The 25,355-nt window shown below is 46.9% G+C and overlaps 1 protein-coding gene across 3 annotated transcripts in view; it reads right to left on the bottom strand.

Annotated features, from left to right (window-relative positions):
• Nucleotides 1–25,355, bottom strand: part of GALNT18 (polypeptide N-acetylgalactosaminyltransferase 18) — a 353,469-nt gene that overhangs the window by 33,141 nt on the left and 294,973 nt on the right. For all 3 annotated transcript variants that reach the window (XR_011249332.1, XM_069554380.1, XM_069554381.1), the window contains exons 8-9: nucleotides 23,705–23,842; nucleotides 18,209–18,304 (exon numbers count right to left, since the gene is read on the bottom strand). Coding sequence is in view for 2 of the 3 variants with exons in the window: in XM_069554380.1 (XP_069410481.1) it covers nucleotides 18,209–18,304; nucleotides 23,705–23,842 (234 nt within the window). In the remaining variant the exon portion in view is untranslated. The remainder of the gene's footprint in view (nucleotides 1–18,208; nucleotides 18,305–23,704; nucleotides 23,843–25,355) is intronic.

Below are 25,355 nucleotides of genomic sequence, written 5' to 3'. Positions count from 1 at the left end.
GCAATCACCCCCTTGCCATCATCTTCAAGTCTTTACTTCCTCATTTCTTTCTGTCTTTCACACCCTGTAAACCCTACCTCTGCAGCCTCATTCGCCTTCTCCACCCCTGTACCCTGGATGTAGCGTGTGTGTTGTGTAGCTTCAGTCATGTGTGACTCTTAGTGGCCCTATAGACTGTAGCCCGCCAAGCTCCTCTGTTCATGGAATTCTCCAGGCAAGAATACTGGAGTGCTTGGCCATTTCCTCCTCCAGGGGATCTTCCCAACCAGGGAAAGAACCTGTGTCTCTTACGTCTCTTACACTGGCAGATGGGTTCTTTACCCCTAGCACCACTTGGGAAGCCTCCATCCTTTCTGTAACTCCAAGAAAAATCATAGCACTGGGCAAGTTAGACCCATCACAAGCTCCTGGTTTTCAACATCAACGGGGCCCTGCAGCAATACCTGGTGTTCCCTCTTCAGGTGCCTGCCGAGCCTCTGCACCCCTTCCCCTGAGCATGGTTCCTAAATTTTCTTTACTCTTGAATGCAGCCAGATCCCCTCACTTTACTTGCAAGGCAGCTGCCAACTTATTCCTTCTGAACCTCCCTCCATCCTGCCCTTGAGCCCCAGAGGCAACTGTTCTTCTCCAATCCCAGTGCTCACTCCTGGCCTTGGACCCCATCCTCTCCCATCCCTGCTCTATGCCCATCCTGAGAATGTGGCTTCATCCTCTTTCCAGTAGACATCTTTCTCTATAGACTTCTCTTCATCAATCTCAAAACAAGTTCCTTTATTGCTTTCCTTAAAAAGCAAATCTTAAAACACATGGTCCTATCTCAACCCCACTTGCTTCTAAAAGGCAGCCCCTTTCTCCATCCTTTCATAGCAAACTTGGAGGAAGAGCAGTCTACACTCATTGGCTGCTCCTCACTCACTTCCCTGGATGGAGACTCTCTAGCTACCAGGTTCTTCTAGTCTTTCCATGACTACCACGTACACCATAGGGGATAGAATGGCCCCATCACATCAGTAGTCCTCATTTTCCAGGGCAAAATTTGTGTGTGTACACACGTGTTAGGTCTCTTCAATCGTGTCTGACTCTGCAATCCCGTGGACGGTAGTCCACCAGGATCCTCTGTCCATGGGGATTCTCCAGGCAAGAATATTGGAGAGGGCTGCCATGCTCCCCTCCAGGGGAATTTCCTGACCCACGGATGGAACTGGCATCTCCTGTGACTCCTGCATCGCTGGTGAATTCTTTTCTGCTCAGCCACCCGGGAAGCATGCCAGGGTGAAACTTGCCACCCCAGAAACCCCCAGGGGGATTGAGAAGGTGAATATTGATCAGCCCATATTGTGGTCATCACTTAAAAGGCTTACATTTTCCATGAATTTAGTCATTTCTGTATCCAACACAAATTTGTTAAGCACCTATAATGCCCCAGATAAACATGACTGTTTTCTGAGTAGCCCAGGATGTTCCGAGGAGCTAGAGATACTGCAGAGACATAAATGTGTTTTGTAGGCTCAATTCTACAAGAATTAAGACCAGCAGGTCCTTTTTCCTGCAGAAAAAAGTTATGAAATTTTCCTTTTAAGTATGTCCTTCACCCAAGTCAACCCCACTCCCACACATGTTCCTGCAGTTCAGAGTGTATTTTTGAGCAAGAAAAAAAAAAATAAAGCTGTTTTGGTGATAGATTTAGAGAGCCCAGCTCTGTTGAAATTCCCAGTGTATTAACACAGTGCCAACCTCAGGGACTCCGCTAAAACTCGACACTGGCAGGGCTAATGTACAGCAGTGAATAGATTTCAAGAAAAGCAGCTGGGACAAAGGCAATGTGGGGACAATGGAGGTAGCTGGGAAAATCAAAGAGAAGACTCCATTTCTGAGTCTTATATTCTGAGCACGTCTACTTAGAAACTTTCTTGAAACAGACAAGCATATTCTTAAGCTTTCCTGATGTAAACACAATTCAGACATCCCCACTCAATGCAACCAGCCATTTTCAAGTCCCCATGCCTATTTCTTACACTCCTTTGTCACATTCTTAGCGAGGGGGTGGTACGACCTCCTCAAGGGGACCCTTGGGAATGCTTGGGGGATGATTTGGTCCCACGCTGACACTCGTGATAGTTAGGGCCCAGGGATGCTAAACATCCTGCATTGAGGAGGACAGTTCCATGCAGTGAAGAACTGCCCCAGCCAAAATGCCACAACCATCCTAGTAAGAAGCAGCAGGAGGGGGCAGCCCACTTCTTGATGGCTAGTGCTTTGTGCAAAGGGCAGTGGAGAACTCATATAGACTATGCAGAAAACTCCCCACTCCCTGCTCCAAATGGATGAAAGAAAGAGGGAGTGCCCTTGAACAGATGTGGACTGTACCTGTCTGTTCAGGAGTAGTCTCTCCCGAGACGGAATGCCTGCAACTTACATTCTGTCACTGGCTTAGTGTTCTGATCCTGGGCTCCCCTCAGTGCAGTTGTGCAAAAGGAGCTTGAGTCGGGGAGTGAGTTATAGAAAGCTCTGGGGGCGGGATGTGTGTGTAACTACAGCCCTGCCAATAGGACAACCCTTCGATTCTGAGAGTCTTTCTTGCTGGGGGTTGGGGCAAATGGAAAGGTAGCTGATGACTGGGTGACTTGAACGTGTCACCTGATTGCCTTGACCCCGGTTTCACTCCTGTACACATGGAGTAATAGCAGCACCTACTTTCCAGGGCTCTTGGGGATTTCAACAGAGATTACACACACAGAGCATTTAGAAAAATGCCTAAAAACAGTAAACAATAAATGCAGGCTGTCATTAGCATTATCTTTAGGTAGACTAGCAAGTTCCCCAAACTGCTGAGAGATTGCCCCAACCAGAACAAGAAGCCACATTACTCAGCCCAGTTCTGTGCCAGGCTTGGTGCCAGACACACAAGTTTGTTACTTAACTCGAAGTACCCACCCCCATTTTCCTGATCAGGAAGCTGAGGCTCAGGGAAGTAAAGTGACTTGTCAGAGAACACAGAACCAAGTCCTGGGAGGCTGGTTCAGTGACCCGTTTGCAAGGCCCAAGGCCTGGGAGGCAAAGCTCTCTAAGAGCGGTGGGCTGGTGGTGGGCGGGAGGCTTGGACTCTGGCTAGTGAGCTGGAACTGGTTTCCTCATTGCTGGCCCACTGTGGGGCCTCTGATGATCGCTGCTTCCCAGTCTGTGGGAGATTAATAAAAGTGACACAGAACTTGCTGTTTACAACTCTAATTGTGGAGTTTGGACATGAAGTGAAGAACATATCATGAGAAATGAATAACAAATCAAGTGGCTCCCGCTGAAGCTGGGGGAGCAGCCCGTGCTACCTCGCTTCAGTCCTGTCTGACTCTTTGCAACCCTGTGGACTGTACCCTGCCAAGCTCCTCTGTCCAAGGAATTTTCCAGGCAAGAATACTGGAGTGGGTTGCTCTGCCCTCCTCTAGGGGATCTTCCTGACCCAGGGATCGAACCCGCGCTCTTACACCTTCGGCATTGGCAGACGGGTTCTTACCACTAGCACTGCCTGGGAAGCCAGGGAGCGGCCCGGGGCTCAGCATCGCTCGGGGGAGGAGGATTTACCACTAGCACTGCCTGGGAAGCCAGGCAGCGGCCCGGGGCTCAGCATCACTCGGGGGAGGAGGAGGTCACCACTGCGGCACCGACATCTGGGCAGCAGACCCGCCTGTCCGCTGTCGCCCTGTGCGCCGGCACCGCACACCAAGCGCACGTCCGGGCCACGGCTCTGCCCCGAGGGTCACTACTGAACGGGAAATGGCAGTGGGGTGCTTTCCTAAAGCCGGGTGGGGCCAGCTCCAGGCAGACGCTCACAGGCAGCCCCAGTGGGTGTCAGAGATGGAGACGGAGCCCTGTGATGGTCACCGAGGCCACGCCCTGTGGAGGAGCCGGATCTGGGAGGCAGTGCTGCGAGAGAAACAGCAGGGGGCGACTGCCTGCTCCTCCCGCCCTCAGTGTTCCCCTTCTGCTCGCGTGGAGAGGCTGCCCTTGGGGGTGACATAATCACACCGACCATCATGTTCTAGGCACTGGGCTATGGGCCATCAGAGCCCTCAGGACCATTTAGTGAAGCCCCTGTTCAGAGGTTACAACTGGCATTAGAAAGATGGAGTCACCAGCCACAATCACACATGTGCTGTGGGAAGTATTGGGCCTAGATCCCAGCCTCGCCTGACCCCAAGTTTATGAAGGTACAATCACACTGCCCTGAGTCCTCTGGTGCAAAAGCTATCCCCTCAAACAAGTGGTCTGCACCGTGAATGGGGGAGTGCGGAGGGATGGCTGCCTGTAGAGTGTGCAGAAAGTGGGCTGTCCCAGGGCCAGGCATTGCATCACCCCAGAGGCCTCACTCACCTTGCATCCCATAGAAATGGTGGCCCCTGGAATCATGTGTATCTATAGCTTAGAGACCAATAGAGAGCCACTTTATAACCCAGTGATTCCATTCCTGAGTGTTTATCCAAAAAATCCAAAACCACTAGTTAGAAAAGGTACATGGCACCCCAATGTTTGTAGCAGCACTATCCACAGTTGCCAAGATGTGGAAGCAACCCAAGTGTCCATCGACAGATGAATGGAGAAAGAAGACGTGTACATAGATACAATGGGATACTACTCAGCCAAGGAAAAGAACAAAATCTTGCCATTTGCGGTGACATGATGGACTTGGAGTGAGATAAGTCAGACAAAGACAAATACTGTATGATATCACTTTTATGTGGAATCTAAAAAATAATGCAAGCCAGTGAATGTAACCAAAAAGGAAGATACTCACAGATATAAAGAACAGAGAGGTGGTTACCAGTGGAGAGAGGGGCAAGACAAGGGCAGGAACTAATAGGTACCTACTATTAGGCACATCATAAGCTACAAGGATATATTTTACAACATTGGGAATATAATCAATTTTGTAACAACTGTAAATGGACTTGTTGTTTGGTTACTAAGCTGTGCTCCACTCTTTGTGATCCCAAGGAGTATAGCTAGCCAGGTGCCTCTGTCCATGGGATTTCCAGGCAAGAATACTGGAATGGTTTGCCATTTCCTTCTCCAGGGGATCTTCCTGACCCAGGGATCAAACCCATGTCTCCTGCACTGGCAGGTGGATTCTTTACCACTGAGCCACCAGGGAAGCCGAATAAATGGAGTATAATCTTTAAAACTGTGAATCACTATTTGTACACCTGTAACATATAATATTGTATAGTAATTATACTTCAATTAAAACAAACAAAAAAAGAATTATAAAGGATCTGAGAATTCAACCTGCTAACAAGCTAACCTAATGGATGTTGGTAGAAAACATGACTTCTGGGTCAGAAACAAAGAACCATTATCCTCTGTATCTTACCACAGTCAGTTCCTACTTTACTGAAAGAGTTAACAATTTACAGAATTTTTATTAATAAAAACATGATCAAATTAGTATTTGGAATCTCTAAGGATTGTATTGTAAAATAAAATATTAAATGCAGAAGATGTCTTAAGAAAATGAAGGACCCTGTGTGGATTAGTCCCCAAACAATGCAGACCTGGAGGTGGCCAGCTAGAGCTTCAGGCCTGGGTGAGGCTCCTCCCAGACTGTAACTGAGTCAGGGCCCTGTACTAACAGTCCTCAGCTGACACCTGGGCGATACAACCACACACAAGAAGACAAGAAACAAACTCAGGGAAGTTTTTCAAAACCTTACAACAGCTTGATGCCTGGCATTCTTATTTATTTATAGATAAAAATTGTAGAGAAGTGAAGTCTGCCAAAGTTCGCAGAGAAGTGGCTGGCGATGTAAATTCTCAGCCCACGAAGTAAAACTTTTCAACTGTCTCTGAGATGCTACTTGAAAGTTTTGGGGATGCAAGCACAGTCCGTGAAGGGCCTCTGACACCCCATGTGCTGGTCTTGGGAGCATCGCCAACCAGGCCAGGGGTGATGGCTTTATCATGACCCCGTGTGGGAATGGCAATTTCTAGAGAGTGATTAACAGACAAATAAGCTAGTCCTTTCTCTCCTTTCTCTCTCTCTCTGCCTGTGTGTGTACATGTATGCACAGCCAAGTGAGAAAAAATTAAGAAATTCTAAAAATTCCAAAAAGCGAAGGAGACACATTCCATTTACAATCCCACACTTCTCTTAAACGCATTACCCGGTCTAACATGAAATTCATCTCCAGGGTAAGTTCTAATCTTTATACCTTGCGTCAAAAAGAACTTCCTGAAGCATAAATGTGACAGCTTCAGTATCTCAAATACTTTAGAAGGAATTAAAGTCCCTTTCATCTTCCTTCTTCTACAGAATTTGCTTTCCTATAGAAAAAGCACCTACCCCTCCCCCCACTCCCACCCCACCGCCCCACGGGGTGTCTTTCACAGTCTAGAAGATTCAGGCAGACTGGGAAAGGCCCTCAGAACCTGTCTTGACCCATTTCTCCTCTGATGGCCTAATGAGAAAGTGGTTTGGGGCCATAGGTTGCATCATATGAATGGTAATTAGCTAAGTGCCCACCTCTCTCTCCAGACCAGGGCTCGTTCAGGTCTGAGACCTGGGTAACACTGTCTCTGCCTCCCACAGTCCTTGGCCTGACATAACACTCAATGCAAGTTTGCTGAATGAGCAGATGAATGAATGAGTGAGTGACTGAATAAACAGAGGCTGTGGGGAGACCCCACTGTTGTATTTCTCCCAGCAGAAGAAATTTTCCAGGCTGTTACACTAATTAGGGCTAATATTCTCAGTTATTTTGAGGATTGCTTGAAATTTGCTGCTAATTTAAAAAAAAAGGTTACGTTTACTCATTAACCAATTAGCATGCTTCCCAGCAGCTTCACTTCACTAATTTGATTAGTTACACTAGGCTTTCTCCTACCCAGGGCCTTCCTTCTCTGAGACCCAGGAATATCACAACGCTAACAGAGTGAACTTTTCAAACAACATTTAAACAGAGCCTCTCAAAGGGTTGAAGCGAGATGTGAACATGGCCTCTCTGCCTCACCCAAGCTGCCTGTGGGTCCCTGATGTCTTTGAGATCCACTGGGCTCCACAGGAAGTTGCTGCTCTCCAGCACCCCTCCTCTTACTAGACAGATTTGCTCTTCAAGGGAAATGAAACTTCCCAAAAGGTGAGGGCTTCCTAAAAGACAGCCCGGCCTGTGTCTAATGAATGAATGGACAAAACTGGAGGAGAAAATGGAAGTCAAAATACAGGCATCCTTCCCAGCCCTGTCTTGGCCAGTAACTCATCGTGTGACCCGGGCAGGAAGTTCACATTCCCAGATGCCATGTTCTTGTTTTCTTATTCGTCAGAGGAGGAACTGATTTAGGAAATACCTAAGTTTCTGTGGTAGAGACAAGGCTTCCTGGGCACCCAGAAAACCCTGACTTCCCACGTCCTCTGTTTGAGGCAGGGCCATGTGATAATTCTGGTTAATTGAATGTGACAGGAGGTGACGTGAGGCCCTTTTCATCTGAGGCACGAAGTCAGGTTACCAGTCACGTTCTTTCTTTTTAGGGATGCTGGGGGTTGAGCTGTGTACCTCAAAAATTCATATGTTGAAGTCTTAACATCTAGTACCTGAGACTGTGACCTTATTTGGAAATACAGTTAGCTGCAGATATAATTATAAATTAGGATGAGAGTGGAGTGGGTGGGCCCCTAATCCAATATGACTGGCATCCTCATAAAACAGGGGAACGTGGACGCAGATAAGCACTCGGGGAGAACACCACGTGATGGGGAATTTTGCTGCCACAAGCCAAGAAACTGCCAGAAACTGGGGGGAGAGGCCTGGAGTAGATGCTTCCCAGGTGCCTTCAGAGAGAGCACGGCCCTGCCGACACTGCAGTCTCAGACTTCTAGCCTTCAGAACTGTGAGATGATGAACTCCATTCTCTAAGCCACCCAGTTTGGGCTTCTTTGTTACAGCTGCCCTAGGGCACGACTGAGCGACTTCATTTTCACTTTTCACTTTCATGCACTGGAGAAGGAAATGGCAACCCAATCCAGTGTTCTTGCCTGGAGAGTCCCAGGGATGGGGGAGCGTGGTGGGCTGCTGTCTATGGGGTAGCACAGAGTTGGACACGACTGAAGCGACTTAGCAGCAGCAGCAGCAGGAAATAATTGGAGGAAAGACCATGTGCTTAGGCTATGAATCCACAACGGTTTCTGAGTCACTAACGGCCTGGAGAGTCACCCCACCTTTAGCCAACTTTGTGAAAAGACTAAGAGAAATACCTAAAACTTGGGAATAAGGCAAAAGGGAAGGGAGGTAATCTATCCATTCAGTATCATAGTGGAGCATTGTCTAACAAGCCCACCCAAGAGTATGTAATTTTCCAAGAGAATACACCCATGTTTGACTTTGTTATTAACCTTTTGATTAACACTCTTGCCTGGAAAGTCCCATGGAAGGAGGAGCCTGGTGGGCTGCAGTCCATGGAGTCGCTAAGAGTTGGACACGACTGAGCGACTTCCCTTTCACTTTTCACTTTCATGCACTGGAGAAGGAAATGGCAACCCACTCCAGTGTTCTTGCCTGGAGAATCCCAGGGATGGGGGAGCCTGGTGGGCTGCCATCTATGGGGTCATACAGAGTTGGACACGACTGAAGTGACTTAAGCAGCAGCAGCAGCAGACACACTAACTTCTAGATTTCTGTCTGGGTTGAAAAGATCACATCATAGGCTATGATTTTATTTCTCTGTAGGGCGTTAACTACTTTTGGATCGAATTTACAGTCTTATTCTAACACTCTTCTTTAGAAAATGCCCACAGACACTGAGTTCCTCAAATGCTTTCAGTACCTGCTTGCTGCTTCCTTTATTAATGAGCTAAATATGTTTTCATTACATGTTCATTTCAATTTAAGAGTCATGTTTTCCTTTTTTTTTAAATTGATTAGTTAATGCTAGTGTGATTTGGGACTGATTATTACGTGGTTGATACAGGTTCTTTTTGAGAACCTGTATTTTTAAAACCCCAGATGGAAAAATTTAGAAATTTGGATGAAGAAAAGAAGGAAGGGAAGTTCACCTTCAAGTCAGCAGGATGAACTTAGCCAGCCCGAGGTCCTCCCTTCTTTCCCTCTTCTTCCTTATTATATTCAAATCTCTGTGTCCTTATAATTTTGGAAGTTTCGTATCCCTCTTGAATCTAATTTTCTCCAGGCTACACAATTCCCTTTCTTAAGGACAAGGTCTTTGCCAATCTGGTAATAATTATCCAATATTTAGCAAGCAATGATTGTGTTCCAGGTGTATTGTCTAAGTGTTTCATGTGCATCAATTTATTGTTTATTTCATTCTTAAAATTAATGTTTATTTAATTCTTAAAACAACCCTAAAGGGTAGATACTACTATAATCTCTACTTTTTAGGTTGTGAAATTGACACAGAGAAGTTATGACACTTACCCAGGGAACTGGGTTAGTAAGTGATAAGGCTGGGATTTGAACCCAGGTAGTCTGGTTCTTGACCATTATGTACCTCGTCATTTGCCTTTTAACATTTTTATGCTTCCTATCAAGTGTGATGCTCAGGAATGAATATATGGGGTTTCATACCAGAGGCCAGCAAGACTGTCATCGTGGGTAGGTCTCTGTTCCCCAGATAACAATGGGAGATGTCACACCCCCTGCTGGAGTTGTGCAGTGCGCAACCTGCACGACTGCATGTGGCAGTCCCATCTGTGGACTTCCTCGGGTTCTCCTTGACCTCTGTGGCTGTGGTCCCAAAAGATTTGCTGAGAACTGTTAGTAGGAGGGGAAATGCTCCTAGAAATGCATGTTGAGGATTTTATTTGGACCAAACCTAGGAGATTCAGAGTATCCCTGAGGCCTGTATCTTTTCACAGTCCCCTTCTGAGATGTACCCTGACCTTGTACTAAGGTCATCCTCCTCCTCATCTTGTCTCTTCCATGAGGCAATCAATTTCTTAAGGGTTAGTAGATGCCATTGGGAAGCCTTGAGAACCAGAGGCCCTGCCTTCTTACCATCTGCTTATCCCCTGCACCTCAGTCAGTTCAGTTCAGTCGCTCAGTCATGTCCAACTCTTTGCAACCCCATGGACTGCAGCATGACAGGTTTCCATCCATCCCCAACTCCTGGAGTCTACTCAAACTCATGTCCATTAGTCAGTGATGCCATCCAACCATCTCATCCTCTGTCGTCCCCTTCTCCTCCACCTTCAATCTTCCCCAGCATCAGGGTCTTTTCAAATGAGTCAGTTCTTTGCATCAAGGGGCCAAAGTATTGGAGTTGCAGCTTCAGCATCAGTCCTTCCAATGAATATTCAGGACTGATTTCCTTTAGGATAGACTGGTTTGATCTCCTTGCAGTCCAAGGGACTCTTAAGTGTCTCCTCCAATACCACAGTTCAAAAGCATCACTTTTCAGGCACTCAGTTTTCTTTACAGTCCAACTCTCACATCCATACATGACTACTGAAAAAACCATAGCTTTGACTAGATGGGCCTTTGTTGGCAAAGTAATGTCTCTGTTTTTTAATATGCTGTCTAGGTTGGTCATAACTTTTCTTCCAAGGAGTAAGCGTCTTTTAATTTCATGACTACAGTCACCATCTGCAGTGATTTTGGAGCCGCCCCCCCCCCCCCAAAAAAAAAATCCGTCACTGTTTCCATTGTTTCCCCATCTATTTGCCATGAAGTGATGGGACCAGATGCCATGATCTTCGTTTTTTGAATCTTGAGTTTTAAGCCAACTTTTTCACTCTTGTCTCTCACTTTAATCAAGAAGCTCTTCAGTTCTTCTTTGCTTTCTGCCATAAGAGTGGTGTCATCTGCATATCTGAGGTTATTGGTATTTCTCCTGGCAATCTTGATTCCAGCTTGTGCTTCTTCCAGTTCAGCATTTTCATGATGTACTCTGCATATAAGTTAAATAAGCAGGGTGACAATATACAGCCTTGACGTAATCCTTTCCCAATTTGGAACCAGTCTGTTGTTCCATGTCCAGTTCTAACTGTTGTTTCTTGACCTGCATACAGATTTCTCTGGAGGTAGTTAAGGTGGTATGGTATTCCCACATCTTGAAGAATTTCCCACAGTTTGTTGTGATCCACACAGTCAAAGACTTTGGCATAGTCAATAAAGCAGAAGTAGATGCTTTTCTGGCACTCTCTTGCTTTTTCGATTATTCAATGGATGTTGGCAATTTGATCTCTGATTGGGCTTCCTTTGTGGCTCAGAGGATAAAGCATCTGCCCGCAATGAGGGAGACCTGGGTTTGATCCCTTGGTTGGGAAGATCCCCTGGAGAAGGAAATGGCAACCCACTCCAGTATTCTTTCCTAGAGAATCCCATGGATGGAGGAGCCTGGTAGGCTATAGTCCACGGGGTTGCAAAGAGTCAGACACGACTGAGTGACTTCACTTTCTTTCCTCTGCCTTTTCTAAATCCAGCTTGAACATTTGGAAGCTCACAGTTTACATACTGTTAAAGCTTGGCTTGAAGAATTTTGAGCATTACTTTGCTAGCGAGTGAGATGACTGCAATTGTGCGGTAGTTTGAGCATTCTTTGGCTTTGCCTTTCTTTGTGATTGGAATGAAAACTGACCTTTTCCAGTCCCGTGGCCACTGCTGAGTTTCCCAAATTTGCTGGCATATTGAGTGCAGCACTTTCACAGCATCATCTTTTAGGATTTGAAAGAGCTCAACTGGAATTCCATCACCTCCACTAGCTTTGTTCGTAGTGATGCCTCCTAAGGCCCCCTTGATTTCGCATTCCAGGATGTCTGGCTCTAGGTGAGTGATCACACCATTGTGGTTATCTGGGTCATGAAGATCTTTTTTGTACAGTTCTTCTGTGTATTCTTGCCACCTCTTCTTAATATCTTCTGCTTCTGTTAGGTCCATACAAGTTTCTGTCCTTTATTGTGCTCATCTTTGCATGAAATGTTCCCTTGGTATCTCTAATTTTCTTGAAGAGATCTCTAGTCTTTCCCATTCTGTTGTTTTCCTCTATTTCTTTGCATTTATCACTGAGGAAGGCTTTCTGATCTCTCCGTTCAAATGGGTATATCTTTCCTTTATCTCCTTTGCTTTCATTTCTCTTCTTTTCACAGCTATTTGTAAGGCCTCCCCAGACAACCATTTTGCCTTTTTGCATTTCTTTTTCTTGGGGATGGTCTTGATCACTGCCCCTTTTACAGTGTCTTGAACCTCCATCCATAATTCTTCGGGCACTCTGTCTATCAGATAGAATCCCTTGAATCTAATTTGTCATTTCCACTGTGTAATGGTAAGGGATTTGATTTAGGTAATACCTGAATGGTCTAGTAGTTTTCCCTACTTTCTTCAATTTAAGTCTGAATTTGGCAATAAGAAGTTCATGATCTGAGCCACAGTCATCTCCCAATCTTGTTTTTGCTGACTGTACAGAACTTCTCCATCTTTGGCCACAAAGAATATAATCAATCTGATCTCAGTATTGACCATCTGCTGATGTCCATGTGTAGAGTCTTCTCTTGCATTGTTGGAAGAGGGTGTTTGCTATGACCAGGGCCTGCGCCACGGATGCAGTCCACCCTAATGGATGGATGAACACCTGCCAAGGATACACAGCCCATCTCCAGGATGACCCAGTTCTCTCCAGCTCTCCCAACTCATTGGGAAGGCCAGACTCAACAAATTCCTGCCACAGCAGAGTCCCCACACACCCCTGTTCTTGGAAATGTGTGTGATTTGAGGCTAGCCTTAAGCTTCCTTACTTCTGGGTATTGACGGCTATGTACCTCAAGCCTGGTAGGAGAGGGCAGCTGGGCCCCAGTGTTCATGTACAGACCAGTTACAGGAAGGTACTGTGGGGGATTGGCGGGGGGGGGGACCCAAGATTTTAAGGCCTGCTGCAGCTCCACAACAAAAAGCTGATTTACAAAGCATCAAGGCAAGGCAACTCCAAGTATTCCTGGCAAGCACAGCACAAGCTCACAACATCCTAGGCAACTGGATTTCAGAACCAAAGAATTCAAGGTAAGCAGATTGGCAGAGCTGGCTGAGCAGGGCCTGGAGATGGCCAGTCCAACTTCCTCACTGGCAGATAAGAACACAGACCCAGGCAAAACTAATCAATCGTGCTAGAGATGAAAACTGTCATTACCTGGGCTTCCCTGGTGTTTCAGATGGTAAAGAATCCGTCCACAATGTGGGAGACCTGGGTTCAATCCCTGGGTCGGGAAGATCCCCTGGAGAAGGAAATAGCAACCCACTCCAGTATTCTTGCCTGGAGAATTCCATGGACAGAGAAGCCTGGAGGGGTACAGTCCATGGGTTCACAAAGATTTGGACACGACTAAGCGACTAACACATAGCATTGGATGGAGGTAATGACCAAGAGGCAGAATGAGGAAGCCCACTGGGATGACGGGTTTGATGTAGGTGGTGCCTGTACAACGTCTACGGATGTGGAAACTCACTGAACTGTATTCTTAAGATGTGTATGCTGCTGCTGCTGCACAGTCGCTTCAGTCGTGTCCGACTCTGTGCAACCCCATAGACGGCAGCCCATCAGGCTCCCCCGTCCCTGGGATTCTCCAGGCAAGAACACTGGAGTGGGTTGCCATTTCTTTCTCCAATTAAGATGTGTATACCTTAGTGTAAAAGCATACCTCAGTAAAAGAATAAAACAAAATAAGACCCAGAGAGGGTTAAGGTGATTGCAAATGTGTGCCAAGACCAAGCTCAGGCTTCCTGATGCCCTATTCACTGTCCTCACCACTACCCCACTGCATTTTTGCTACTATAGCAAAATGCTCTCATAGCCTATGGGTCAGCTTTGACCAAGGTTGGAGCCCACAGCACATGACATCTGAGGTCAAGGAAAGTCAGTCTAGTGTGAGCTGGAGTTAGAAACTGGAGGGTATTTATACTGAGCAAGGCTCAATGATCAGTGATAATAACAATAATATCATCATAGCAATAGTAACAGCTAAACATTTATTGAGACCTTACTATATGCTAGGCATTATTTTAAATGTATTAAATCTTACAACATTGTTCTTTATGGTATACGCCACTATTAATCCATATTTTACAGGTGAAAGAAATAGGCCCACATTTAAAAACCTGTCCAAAGGTTCACAGCTGGAAAGTTTCAAAGCTGCCATTTGGACTCAGGCAATCTGGCTCCAGAATCCATGTTCCTCACAGCATAGACTGCCCCGTCCTGAAGCACCTGCAGCCGGCAGGCTCGGCTTGAACAGGCACCCACCATCCCCCAGAGGAGATGTCTGACAGGCGGCCAGAGATGCAGATGAGCATCGACACCACATGTTTCCACCGAGATTCGTTAAAAGTGAGTGCACCTATTGCGCCTTGGATCATACGTGTTACAACGCAGAGAGGGAATTTACACCGAGATGGAACTACTATGACCTGGGCCATCTTGGCCCACACTCAGGAACAACTGAAACTCAGGTGCCTGACTGCATGAACAAGCAGAGAAATGCAAATTAAAACTACAACGTGATAGCCGTATACAACCACCACAATGTCTAGAAGTTTAGGAAGACAGATAATACGGAATACCGCCAAGGATGGGGAAGAACTACAACTCTCACATATGGCTGGTGGGGTAAAAATGAATACAACTACTTAGGAAAACTGTTTGGCAGTGTATTAGATGGCTCTGGCTACCATAACAAGATGCCACAGACTGGGTGGCTTAAAGGAAGATGGAACTACCTATGACCTTGTTTATGTTTTCGCACAGTTCTGGAGTCGGGAAGTCTAAGATCAAGGTGGTGGCCTGCTCAGTTTTTGGTGAGAGTTTCTGGTGCAAATGGCCACCTTCTTGCTGTGTCCTTACACGGCAGAGAGTGATGGAGCGCTCGGGTGGTTCTCCTTATAAGGACACGATCCCCATAAAATCAGTGTTGCACTTTATGACCTTATTTAACCTGATTACTTCTTTACTCCGCAAACAGACAGGCTTAGCACTTCAACACGTGAATTTTGGAGTGACACAGTTTCAGTCTATAGCATTCTGCTCTTGGCCCCCCAAATTAATTTCCTTCTTTCACGCAATGTACATTCACTTCATCCCAACAGCCTTGAAAGTCTTAACTCATTCCAGCATTGACTCTACAGTCAAGATATCATCTAAATCAGATATGTGGGAGACTCAAGGTATGATTCATTCTGAGGCAGAATTTCTCTCCAGCTAAGAACCTGTGAAATCAGACAAGTTATGTACTTTCAAAATATGATGGTGAGACAGGCATAGGATAGGTGATCACATTCCAAAAGGGAGAAACTGGAAGGAAGAAAGGGGTGATGGGTCTCAAGCGAGGCCAAAACCCAGAAAGGCAAAATTCCACTAGATCTTAAGGCTCAGGAAAAATCATCTTTGTCTGGATACTCTGCCCTCCAGGCCCACTGAGGTGGGAGCATCACCCCTCACTGCACTGCAGGGCAGCCTGCTCCTTTGGCTCTCTGGAGTGGCCCTGTCCAAGCTGCTTACTGCCTTGGTCCCACCCCACTGGCTTGGGGCAGGGTCATCCTGGCCCACTGAAACCAGAGTGGCAGGCCCATCCTTTGAGTGAACAGCCTTACCCTGGGGGCAGTGGTAGGAGTAAAGACTTGTGCCCTGATGATCTCTAAATCACCTTCAGTATCCTTTGTCCCTTTTCTTGTGGAACAGTACATGTTAACAACTGAATAGCTTTATGGTCCCATCTTACAGAATCCAAGATGTCCAATAGTGTTCCTTTATCTTTCCCTGATTTACCTTTACTTCAAACTGGCAGCATCCCTGCTGGTATAATCCCTCTCTATTGATGCCTTCTGCTGTGAGATGGTTGGTTAAGTCCAAGAGCCCCACCCTTTATCTCTTAATCAAATGATTGTTCAGTAGCACTTTTGGTGAAGTGAAGTCGCTCAGTCATGTCCGACTCTTTTCGACCCTGTGGACTATAACCTACCAGGCTCCTCTGTCCATGGGATTTTCCAGGCAAGAATACTGGAGTGGGTTGCCATTTCCTTCTCCAGGGGATCTTCCCGACCCAGGGATTGAACCCGGGTCTCCCACCTTGCCGGCAAACGCTTTAACCTCTGAGCCACCAGTATTCTCTCCAAATCAACCTTTCTTGTTTTTTGTAATGTGGATAGGCTGAGAATTTCCCAGACCTTCACATTAAGGTTAAATGAGGTCATAAGGGCAGAGCTCTGATGCAATAGGATTAGTGTCCTTTTAAGAAGAGACTTCAGAGAGCTTGCTCATTCTTTCCCCGTTGCCACACAAGGACACAGTGAGAAGTGTCTATCTGCAAACTCAAAGAGAGACCAGCTCAGCTGGCACTTTGATCTTGGACTTTCAGCCTCAGAACTGTGAGCAAATACATTTCTATTGTTTCAGCTATCTGGTTTCTGGCATTTTGTTACAGCAGCCCTTGCAGACTAATATAGGCCGTGTCTGCTAAAAGTGATCATACATCAACCCTACGACTCAGTGATTCGACTTCTAGGTTTAAATCCAGAAGCAATGAGTACATATGCACACCAAACAACACGGACGAGAATGTCCATAGCAGGAGTATTTGTAATATTCCCAACCTGGCAGTAGCCCAACTGTCCATCAACAGTAGTGGACCTGTGCGGTTCAGACCCGTGCTGTTGGAGGGTCAGCTGTATTTCTTTTTTCCATCTTGTGACAGTGGGAATCGTGCAGCTCTGCACGAAGGAGAAAGAGCCAAGAGGTCTTTAGCTGGTTGGAAATCATTGTCTGAACCTGATACACTGTGAAACACCGTGTGTATGGACCCTGTAACTGTGTGTATGTATGTGTGAAATGCTTTCTTATCTCTATTTTCCATCCACTTCATTACAACATTAGACCAAAAAAAAAAAAACAAAAAACAAAAAACAGTAGAATATACAGTAAACACGGCATGTTCATAAAACGGAATATGACATGGTAGAAAAAAATGAACAGATTACAACTATATATATACAGAAATAATGATGAAGGAGAGATTCAAAAATGAGAAAGCATACACCCTATGATGCTATTTACATAAGGCTCAAAGCAATACTGTGTTTTGTTTTGTTTTGTTTTGACCTGGGTGCTGTTCCACAGGTGTGTTTGTTCTGAAAGTTCATTACTCTGTACACTTATAATTTGTCTATTTTCTGCATATATGTTACATGCCAACAAAATGCTTGCATGAAAGTAGTCACTCATTAAAAATGTTACACCTTTCTAACAATGGAGAATGAGTTGATATACCGTGTGGTGTGAGGATAAGGTGATCTGCTGACTGTGACTGACCGATCAGTGACATCACAGCAGCTCGGCCCACAAAAAGGACCGGGTGGTGGAGATCACCGGGGGCAATTTCTGGAAAGTCCTGGGATGGTACGCTAGTGACACATCATGGTATCCTCCAGTGGTATAACCTTCAGGTATCCTCCAGTGGTATAACCTTCAGTTTAGGCAGGTAACAGCTCTTTCAAACACTTAACTTCAACTGCACAAACACACGTATCTTCTATACTAAAGTATCTTTTAAAAATCATTTTATACTTCTGGAGGTAAGATAAGTAAACTCTGAAAATGCCAACTCATAATAGGTCAGTCTATGGTGTCCTTGGCCATTGATTGTCCATTGTACTTTGTTGAATAAATCATTTTTCTTGACAGTGTCTCAACATCCTCTTTGGATATCTGAAGCCTAGACTATGAATGGAGAATTTTAGGGGGATAACTTACTTTTCTGGTAGCTTCCCTTCATTCTGTGCTAGAAGGTCAGAAGACCTAGAAAGGATCTCATGGCTATAAATTTTGGTCCCAGCTATGATGGACCAAAGGGCAGAACCTGAGGCACTCTGAAGGGATTCTGAGATGGCAGGGAGTCTAGGGGAAACTTAGGGCTCCCCCCAGCCAGGGAAAGGCACGGCTGCCAGAGCCAAGACTGTAATCTGTGACAGTCTCCCCAGCGGAGGCAGGTGTCTCTCTGCAGAGATGTATCACCTTCCTTGTGCCCACCCCAAGGGGACCTGGCATCCGAGCCCCTGCTCCTTTAGACTCCTTCCAGGCATTTAAGTATGACTCTCTTTTCTTCTCACGAGGAAACTTTCTAATGAAAAGCCCCCAAGGTCCATGGGCCCAGAGTAGCCATGAGAGAGTTTAGCTTCTCTTTTCCCACCAGACACACACATGTACACACCCGGCACGGGGATCTCAGAACACTCACCTGGGGTGTCATCCCGTGGCAGATGTACACAATAGGAACATTTTCTGTCTCTGGACCCTGATCAAGACACAAATCAGTCTTCAGGGAGTTCTGCAACTGAACACCAGAGGAGAGGGAGTCACACATAAGAAACAGAGAAATAAAAGCATTGAATCAGGAGAAACAAGCAATCCACTGAGACAGGCTCTGCTTCCGTAGTCAACTCTGCTTTCAGTCAACCCAGAATACTACAGAAATCAACAAGTACCAACAAATACCAAGAAGCCAACAGTGTTGGCCTTGCATTAAAGGTGCTGAAGGCAGAGCAGCCTCCTCTGAAGGACAAGAACTTGGATGCTGTTAAACAGGATTTTGGGAGCTGAGAGGGTCTAGGTAAAAATATGGCACACACACACACACACACATACACACAGATGGTGCTACATTTCTCATCCTCTCCTTTTGCACAAGGGTGGCACAATGGCCAACAGAAGTCCCTGGATAGAAGACTTTATTCTTGAGGGTTGAGGGACGAGAGGAGCATGTCAGCTGTTTGGGGGCCTGGGATGCCCCCTGGGATCAGGCCTTCTCTGTCTCCTCCAGATCCAGCAGTGGCTGGCCAGGCCCCAGTGGGGACCCAGCTGATGAAGTTTCCCTAGAGTGGAAGGTCTGGTGGGTGAATAAGAGAGAAGCAGACCAGAGAGGGAACAGGAGAGGAGAGAGGTGTCTCTTATCCTCACCTACAAACACATGCCAATCAACAGTACAAAAGACCTATGAACCAGTATCTTAGCACATCTAGGTAGGAAAGCTGATACTCAATGTCCCCTTCTGGCTTAAGCCCACTCTCAGCCCTTGGAAAGGGCAGCTTGTGGTTCATGGGGGCCTGCTTACATGCCACAGCTGAGGAGACCAGGGCAGGTACCAACTCTTAGTTTAGAATGAATTGGCAATTCTCTTTCTTTCCTCCTCTCTCCCCATCCTTCTCTTTCTGGAATGTGACAATCTCATCATCCTCTTATTCTGCCCTAGGAATCCTGATGAGAGACCAAACACCATGCTCAGTGGGTGCTGGCCACTCAGATTGTGGGGCCATTTAGATCGGGTATGGGGATCTGCTGGGCTTGTGCAAACAGAGAAATCCAGCTGTGATGAAGGGGGGATGAAGCAGGAGGCAGACAGATTTAGAGATAAGAGATGATCCTGCCCCCGCTGTGGTTTTCGTGGCTTCCCAGCGTGAGTGCCTGGGTCCAGCTGTACTTCAGTTCCTGGGCCTGTAAGAGAGCTTATGGTATCTTTACCCACCTAAACTGAAGCTAGCTTACATAGCTCTTCTTAGTGATCAAAGCACTTTATTTACAACTGGAGGTTGGAGATGGGGGTCCAGGGGAGACCAGGGCAATGGGCCACAGGTGAGTCATCTATCCGGGGAGGGCCAGAGGCAGACAGAAGCTAAGTTTTTGTAGTCTTCATGGTAGGAGTGCAGTGAATTAACAAGTGTGAAGCACAACAGATAACTGGAGGCCCACACTTGATCTATGAACATCCTGTTCTTGACAGGGGACAAAGAACAGAGTCAAATTCTTTTCTTTTCAGCTCCCCTTCCCTTACTGGGTGATAGCAGCTCAATCTCAAACTTGGAGTTTAGAGGTTCTGGAGAAACATGAACATGTATCAGCTCCCTAGGCAGGGCCCCAGAAGCATCCATGCAGCATAAAATCCTCTATCATAAACTAACTACCTGACTGGCCTGCGTGGGAGGAGTACATGCAAATACACCCTGGACTCCTCCCACGGCCCACGGAGGGCTGTCTGTCATATCTGAAGCCGTGATCCATTAGTGAGACCTGCATAAAGTTCCAGAAAGCCCTGGTATCAGACATGGCTCTCCTGTGGGCCCCCAAAGCTGGCCTCTGAATGAGGGTGGGTGGTGACTTTTGATAAAGTCCTCTTTGATTCTGTGTCATCCATCCCCTATTAAGCAGATTGTCTGATGAGGAAGTTGGGAGAGACAGGTTGAGATGAAATCTTGGCTCCAGCTGTTTAGTCTTGGGCAAAGCAACATAACTCCTTGTCTATTTCCTTCTCTCTCTTAAATATGGATAATTATAGTGCCAGACTCATACGTTTGTGGATTAACTGAAATAATCTCTGCAAGTGCTTAGTACAGGGCCTGACAAATAGCAAAAGTGCAATAACTATTAGGTGCTATTATTACTGCTATAACTATCCTGAAAGCCAGTCAGGGAAGTTAGCGTTAATGACTGCATCTATGCGCCAGGTTCCAGGTGAAGGGCTTTCCATGCATTATCCCACCTAATCCTCAAAATCACTCAGCCAGATTGGTAATGCTAACTCTCTTAAGGGTGCAGGAAGTTATGTTGTAGCAAGAAGCTCTGCCTCACCTCTCGGCCTGTAACGCTGTTCCCACTGCATGGGCCCTCTGCTTTGGCCTTCTCTTTCCCCCGACTAAGCCCTCCTCCTCCCGTGGTTCTCAGCTTCTCCGTCACTCTGGAAGCCTTTGCTGACTTGCATCGGGGTGTGAGGCCACCACACCTCCATTTCTCTGAGCGCAGCACTTACACGCTGTGTTCTAGTCACTTCTCTACTTGCTTGGCTCCTCTATCCGTCACCGGACCAGGTCGAAGGCTTTCTCACTGCCTGTGACACAGGACAGCCCTGGCACGTATTAGACAGTAAGTCCTTATGGGATGAATGAATGAAGAAAATGAGCAATGAATGAATGGCCTCAGAGTTGGAGAAATGGCAGAGCTGGACTCTGTCTCCAAAGCCCAAGCTCTTTCCGTCATCAAATGGTGACAATCCTGAGACTGTGAAACACGTCCCAGGAAGTGATATGACTCTAACCTTTAAGGTTTTACAAACTGCCAGGGTTACACAGTGATTAAGCAGCGAAGCTAACTTTTAGAAGCAGGCATGTCTGTTTCTGGATGCCACTCCATCTCTCCTGTCAGCACCAGAGCTGGGATTAGTCGAAGCCATGCTGTCTCCCAGGCCCGAAGCTCAGAATCCTGGGGGAGGCCCATGCCCACACTGCAAGGCCCATGATCCTTCTGCCTGCCGGAGGCATTAAGGAGACCTTTTACTAGATTAATGGTCTGGGTTATTCAGACTTGACAGCGGCCTGAGAGTTCCAGGGGGTTATTTGACCTGAGCAATGAAGTTTAGGCATGAGTTGGAAGGGGGGAAAAATAAACCTTCACCGAGAAGACATCTGGTCTCTCCACTTCAGAGTAAAAGTAATCACCAGGAAGAAAGATTCAGCTCCACAAATTGTCTTGCTCTTGCACTGCATCCTGCCTCAACCATCACCAGCTTACTGCCCTTATTGAGTTCATTACGCTTCTGGACAAGCAAGTGTCTCTGCTCATGTAAAAGCGCAGCCCGCGGAGGAGGCAGGAGAGAGGGGCTCCAGCCGAGCCCTGAACAGTAGCCGGCGAATGCACGCGTGCAGGGTCGCGAATGCACACGTGCAGGGTCACAGACGTCCGCCAGTCCCAGGAATGGCTGACGCAGCGCAGCCCTCTGGAGTGGCGGGAGGATGGGTTTTCAGCAGGACAGACTGAAAACAGCCCCCACTGTGGACTTAGCCAGATCCAGATCGCAACGTTGATATGCCACTTACTATTTGACCAGCCAAAGGTTTCTGGGAGTGATCTGGGTGAGGGGTCTACACTGTGAACGTGCTATCTGTGCTCCTACGATGAGACTCTTTTGCTTACACGACCAGAATGTCTTGGGCCCAGACCCAGGATTGCAATGGCTGCGTGCAGGCACCTCCACTGTTATGCCTCTCTGGCTGAGTTTGGCAAATACTTTTAGCTACAGCTGATAGCTTGGTGAGATCGTGAATCCAGAAGCTTGCCTTGGCTCTCAGAGGCCTGGGCCAACAGCTTCTCCGGAGCCACAGTAGCATGTCTGTCCTATTTTGGTCCAAGAGTAACCAGGCAGCACACATGATGTGCTGTGGATAGATATCAGCTGTATCCTCAGGACGGTTCTGGGGAGCTGGATGGGGCAGATGGGCACCTCACAGTCCAGCGTGCTTCCACGGCGAAGGCAGGGTCTGGGGCCTCAGGTAACCGCTGAGCAGCGCCAGCTGAGGAGTTTCCTGACATTTGAATGATACCAGCCTGAGAAGGGGGGAGGCAAGAGGCCACTGGGCAGTTCTCTCAGGACATGTCAGCCACAGCACGGGGACTCTCAGGGGAAGGCACAACCCCCTCTGATAGTCAGGCCTCCAGGGACAACAGAGGCCCTGCAGGGGGGTCGAAAGGGGCAGTTCCTGGTACCCTGGCTCTGTCTCCTTTAGAATCCTAGGATGTGAGCATTGGCAGGCCCGAGGGAACACTGAAGCTGGCCCTTTAGCAGAATCCTTCCTCTCCGGGCTGAGGCTGTGCCCATTAAGTTCCTGCCGAGGCAGGCCTTGAACTCAGTTCTGGCCACAGGCCATCAGAGGAAGAATTCTTCCGTCAAGTTTTCATCCTGGAGTATCTAAAAGGTCTGAGGGGACACTCCAGAGGGAGGAATGGGAGTGATATCAGAAGCTGATGCTCTAGACTCAGTTTCACTCAGGTTGACGACCTGTGTGAACATGGGCAGTCACTGCGCTTCTTTCTTTCCCCATCTGTAACACACCAGGGGCAGGGAGTGAGCCTAGTAACCCCAGGGGATAGTTACGAGGGTAATTTTGAGGGCTTAACTGTCATAGAGAATCCTCATGTGTTCGCTCAGCAAAAACCAGGACAGACATCCAAAAATCAATCAGGTATTTAAAATACCTTAAGAGTTGTAATGTCCTGGGGATATTGGAAGCATGGGGAGAGTTTATCATCTTCAAAGTATTTTAACCTCAGACACAAACTACATTTCTATATCGGAGACTTTCTTCTACCCATGAGGAGAGCATTATTTTACCCCACTTAACATATGAAGAAACTGAGAACCACAGACATTAAGACACTTGCTCAGGAAGTGGCTGGGTCAAGATTGGAACCAGGTCCATGAGGATCCAAACCCTCTGCTCTGCCTCTCTGTCTTGCTGCCTCTGCTGGGGGAACCGCCAATCAATAAGTAGTACTAAAACATCACTCAAAATCCAATGAACTCTGGAAGGATATGCTTCCCAGATCTGCTTTCTAGGAGGCTCTGCATGAGTGGAAGGCATAGCACCTTGGGTGAGGGAGGCATGCAGGCTGGTTGGTAGAATCTCAGGCACCCATACTTGGGAAACAGTTGGGGTTGTCTTGTGATCTTAACCTAACTGCATGTTTTTGCTTTATTAAGTGGCATATTCATGTTTGGGGCCAGCGCTGAATTGCTTAGGATTGTAAGGAGAGACTAAGCACCCCTCTCAAGGGAATGGAGAGGTGTGGGCTATGAACGTATAGGCTGCTTCACATGAAGCTCCAGAAACCAGCCTCTTGTCCCCAGGTCTATCACAGGTCCCACTTGGGCGCATGTGTCTGGATGAAACCCCAAGGGTAGGCTCCTTACCACCCCGTAGGCAATGATGTCCGAATACATCCTCATTTCTGGGTACACGCTGACCAGGTACCACCGGAAGGTCTTGCACTGCAGCTGTTTTCTCAGAGCCTTCCTTGCAGTGATGTCCCCGATATCAATTCCTGAGTCCTGTGCGAGATGCAAACACAGAGATGCAGCCACCACCGTGGTACCGCTTTTCCCGGAACCTCCCTGACCACAGTTCTGGAGACTGCCTGTTGAAGGCATTACCTGGGAACTTAACTCAGGCGTTTCCCCATGTGTGCCTTGGCCCCATAACCATCCTGTTTGGTCTGCAAAACAGGAGATCAGCACTGATGGGGACTGTTGTCAAAGGCCATTGAAAATAAAGGGACTAAATCCTTAAAAAATACTAAAGAAAAAAAGCTGTAGTCTTTGTGTAAGTAAAAGAAATGGAAGAATATAGTCTGAGTAAGGCTATCACTTTGCTGACAAATGTCTATATATTCAAAGCTGTGGTTTTTCCAGTGGTCATGTATGGATCTAAGAGCTGGACCATAAAGAAGGCTGAGTGCCAAAGAATTGAAGCTTTCAAACTGTGGTGCTGGAGGAGACTCTTAAGAGTCCCTTGGACAGCAAGATCAGGCCAGTCAATCCTAAAGGAAATCAGTCCTGAATATTCAGTGGAAGGACTGATGCTGAAGCTCCAATACTTTGGCCACCTGATGTGAAGAGCTGACTCATTGGAAAAGATTCTGAGGCTGGGGAAGATTGAGGGCAGGAGAGAAGGGGGCGATAGGGGAAGAGATGGTTGGATAGCATCACTGACTCAATGGACATGAGTTTGAGCAAACTTCGGGAGAGAGTAAAGGAGAGGGAAGCCTGGCGAGCTGCAGCCCATGGGGTTGCAAAGAGCTGGACATGACTGAGCGACTGAACCAACAACACGGTTACCTCTATCTCAAGAGATAAGATGAGAGATTCTGAACTGTGTGGGGGAGAGGGAGAGGTAAGGAAAAGAGTTGAAGATGGAATACTGCTAATTCTAATACTATTCCTAGTGATCAGGGCAGCTAAGGCTTACATAACACAATGGGCCAGGCTTTGTTCCATATGAGACAGACACAGATATTTTTATATTTTACTTATATTTAATTTTTAGGATTCCATGGCAGCTCAGCTGGTAAAGAATCTGCCTGCAGTGCAGGAGACCTCAGTTCGATCCCTGGGTTGGGAAGATCCCCTGGAGAAGGGAATGGCTACACACTCCAGTATTCTGATCAGGAGAATTCCATGGACTGTATAGTTCATGGGGTCGCAAGAGTCAGACACGACTGAGCAACTTTCATTTTCACTTTATATTAAATTTACATATATTGTCCTATTTAAACTCATGAGGGAGCACAATATAACCCTCATTTTGGAGATGTGGGAGGTTCAGTGACCTCCTGGGTGACTTGCCTAAATCCCACAGCTAGTAAGTGATGGAGCTGAACCCATCAGCCTGGGTCTGCTTTAAAATTTACAGGGGCATTTGCAAGAGCCTGACCTTCTGCCTGCTTAGACCAAGTCCTTGCGGAAGAAGTAGAGCCCCTCTCTCTAAGCCTGGTTGGGGTGCTTAGCATAGACAGTACTGCGTCCCTCATTTCCCAGGCGTAACAAAGACGTGGCCCTGAGCCAC

Source organism: Ovis canadensis, chromosome 15 (assembly GCF_042477335.2).
Source record: "Ovis canadensis isolate MfBH-ARS-UI-01 breed Bighorn chromosome 15, ARS-UI_OviCan_v2, whole genome shotgun sequence".
NCBI lineage: Eukaryota > Metazoa > Chordata > Mammalia > Artiodactyla > Bovidae > Ovis > Ovis canadensis.
This window is presented reverse-complemented; position numbering and strand designations above follow the sequence as displayed.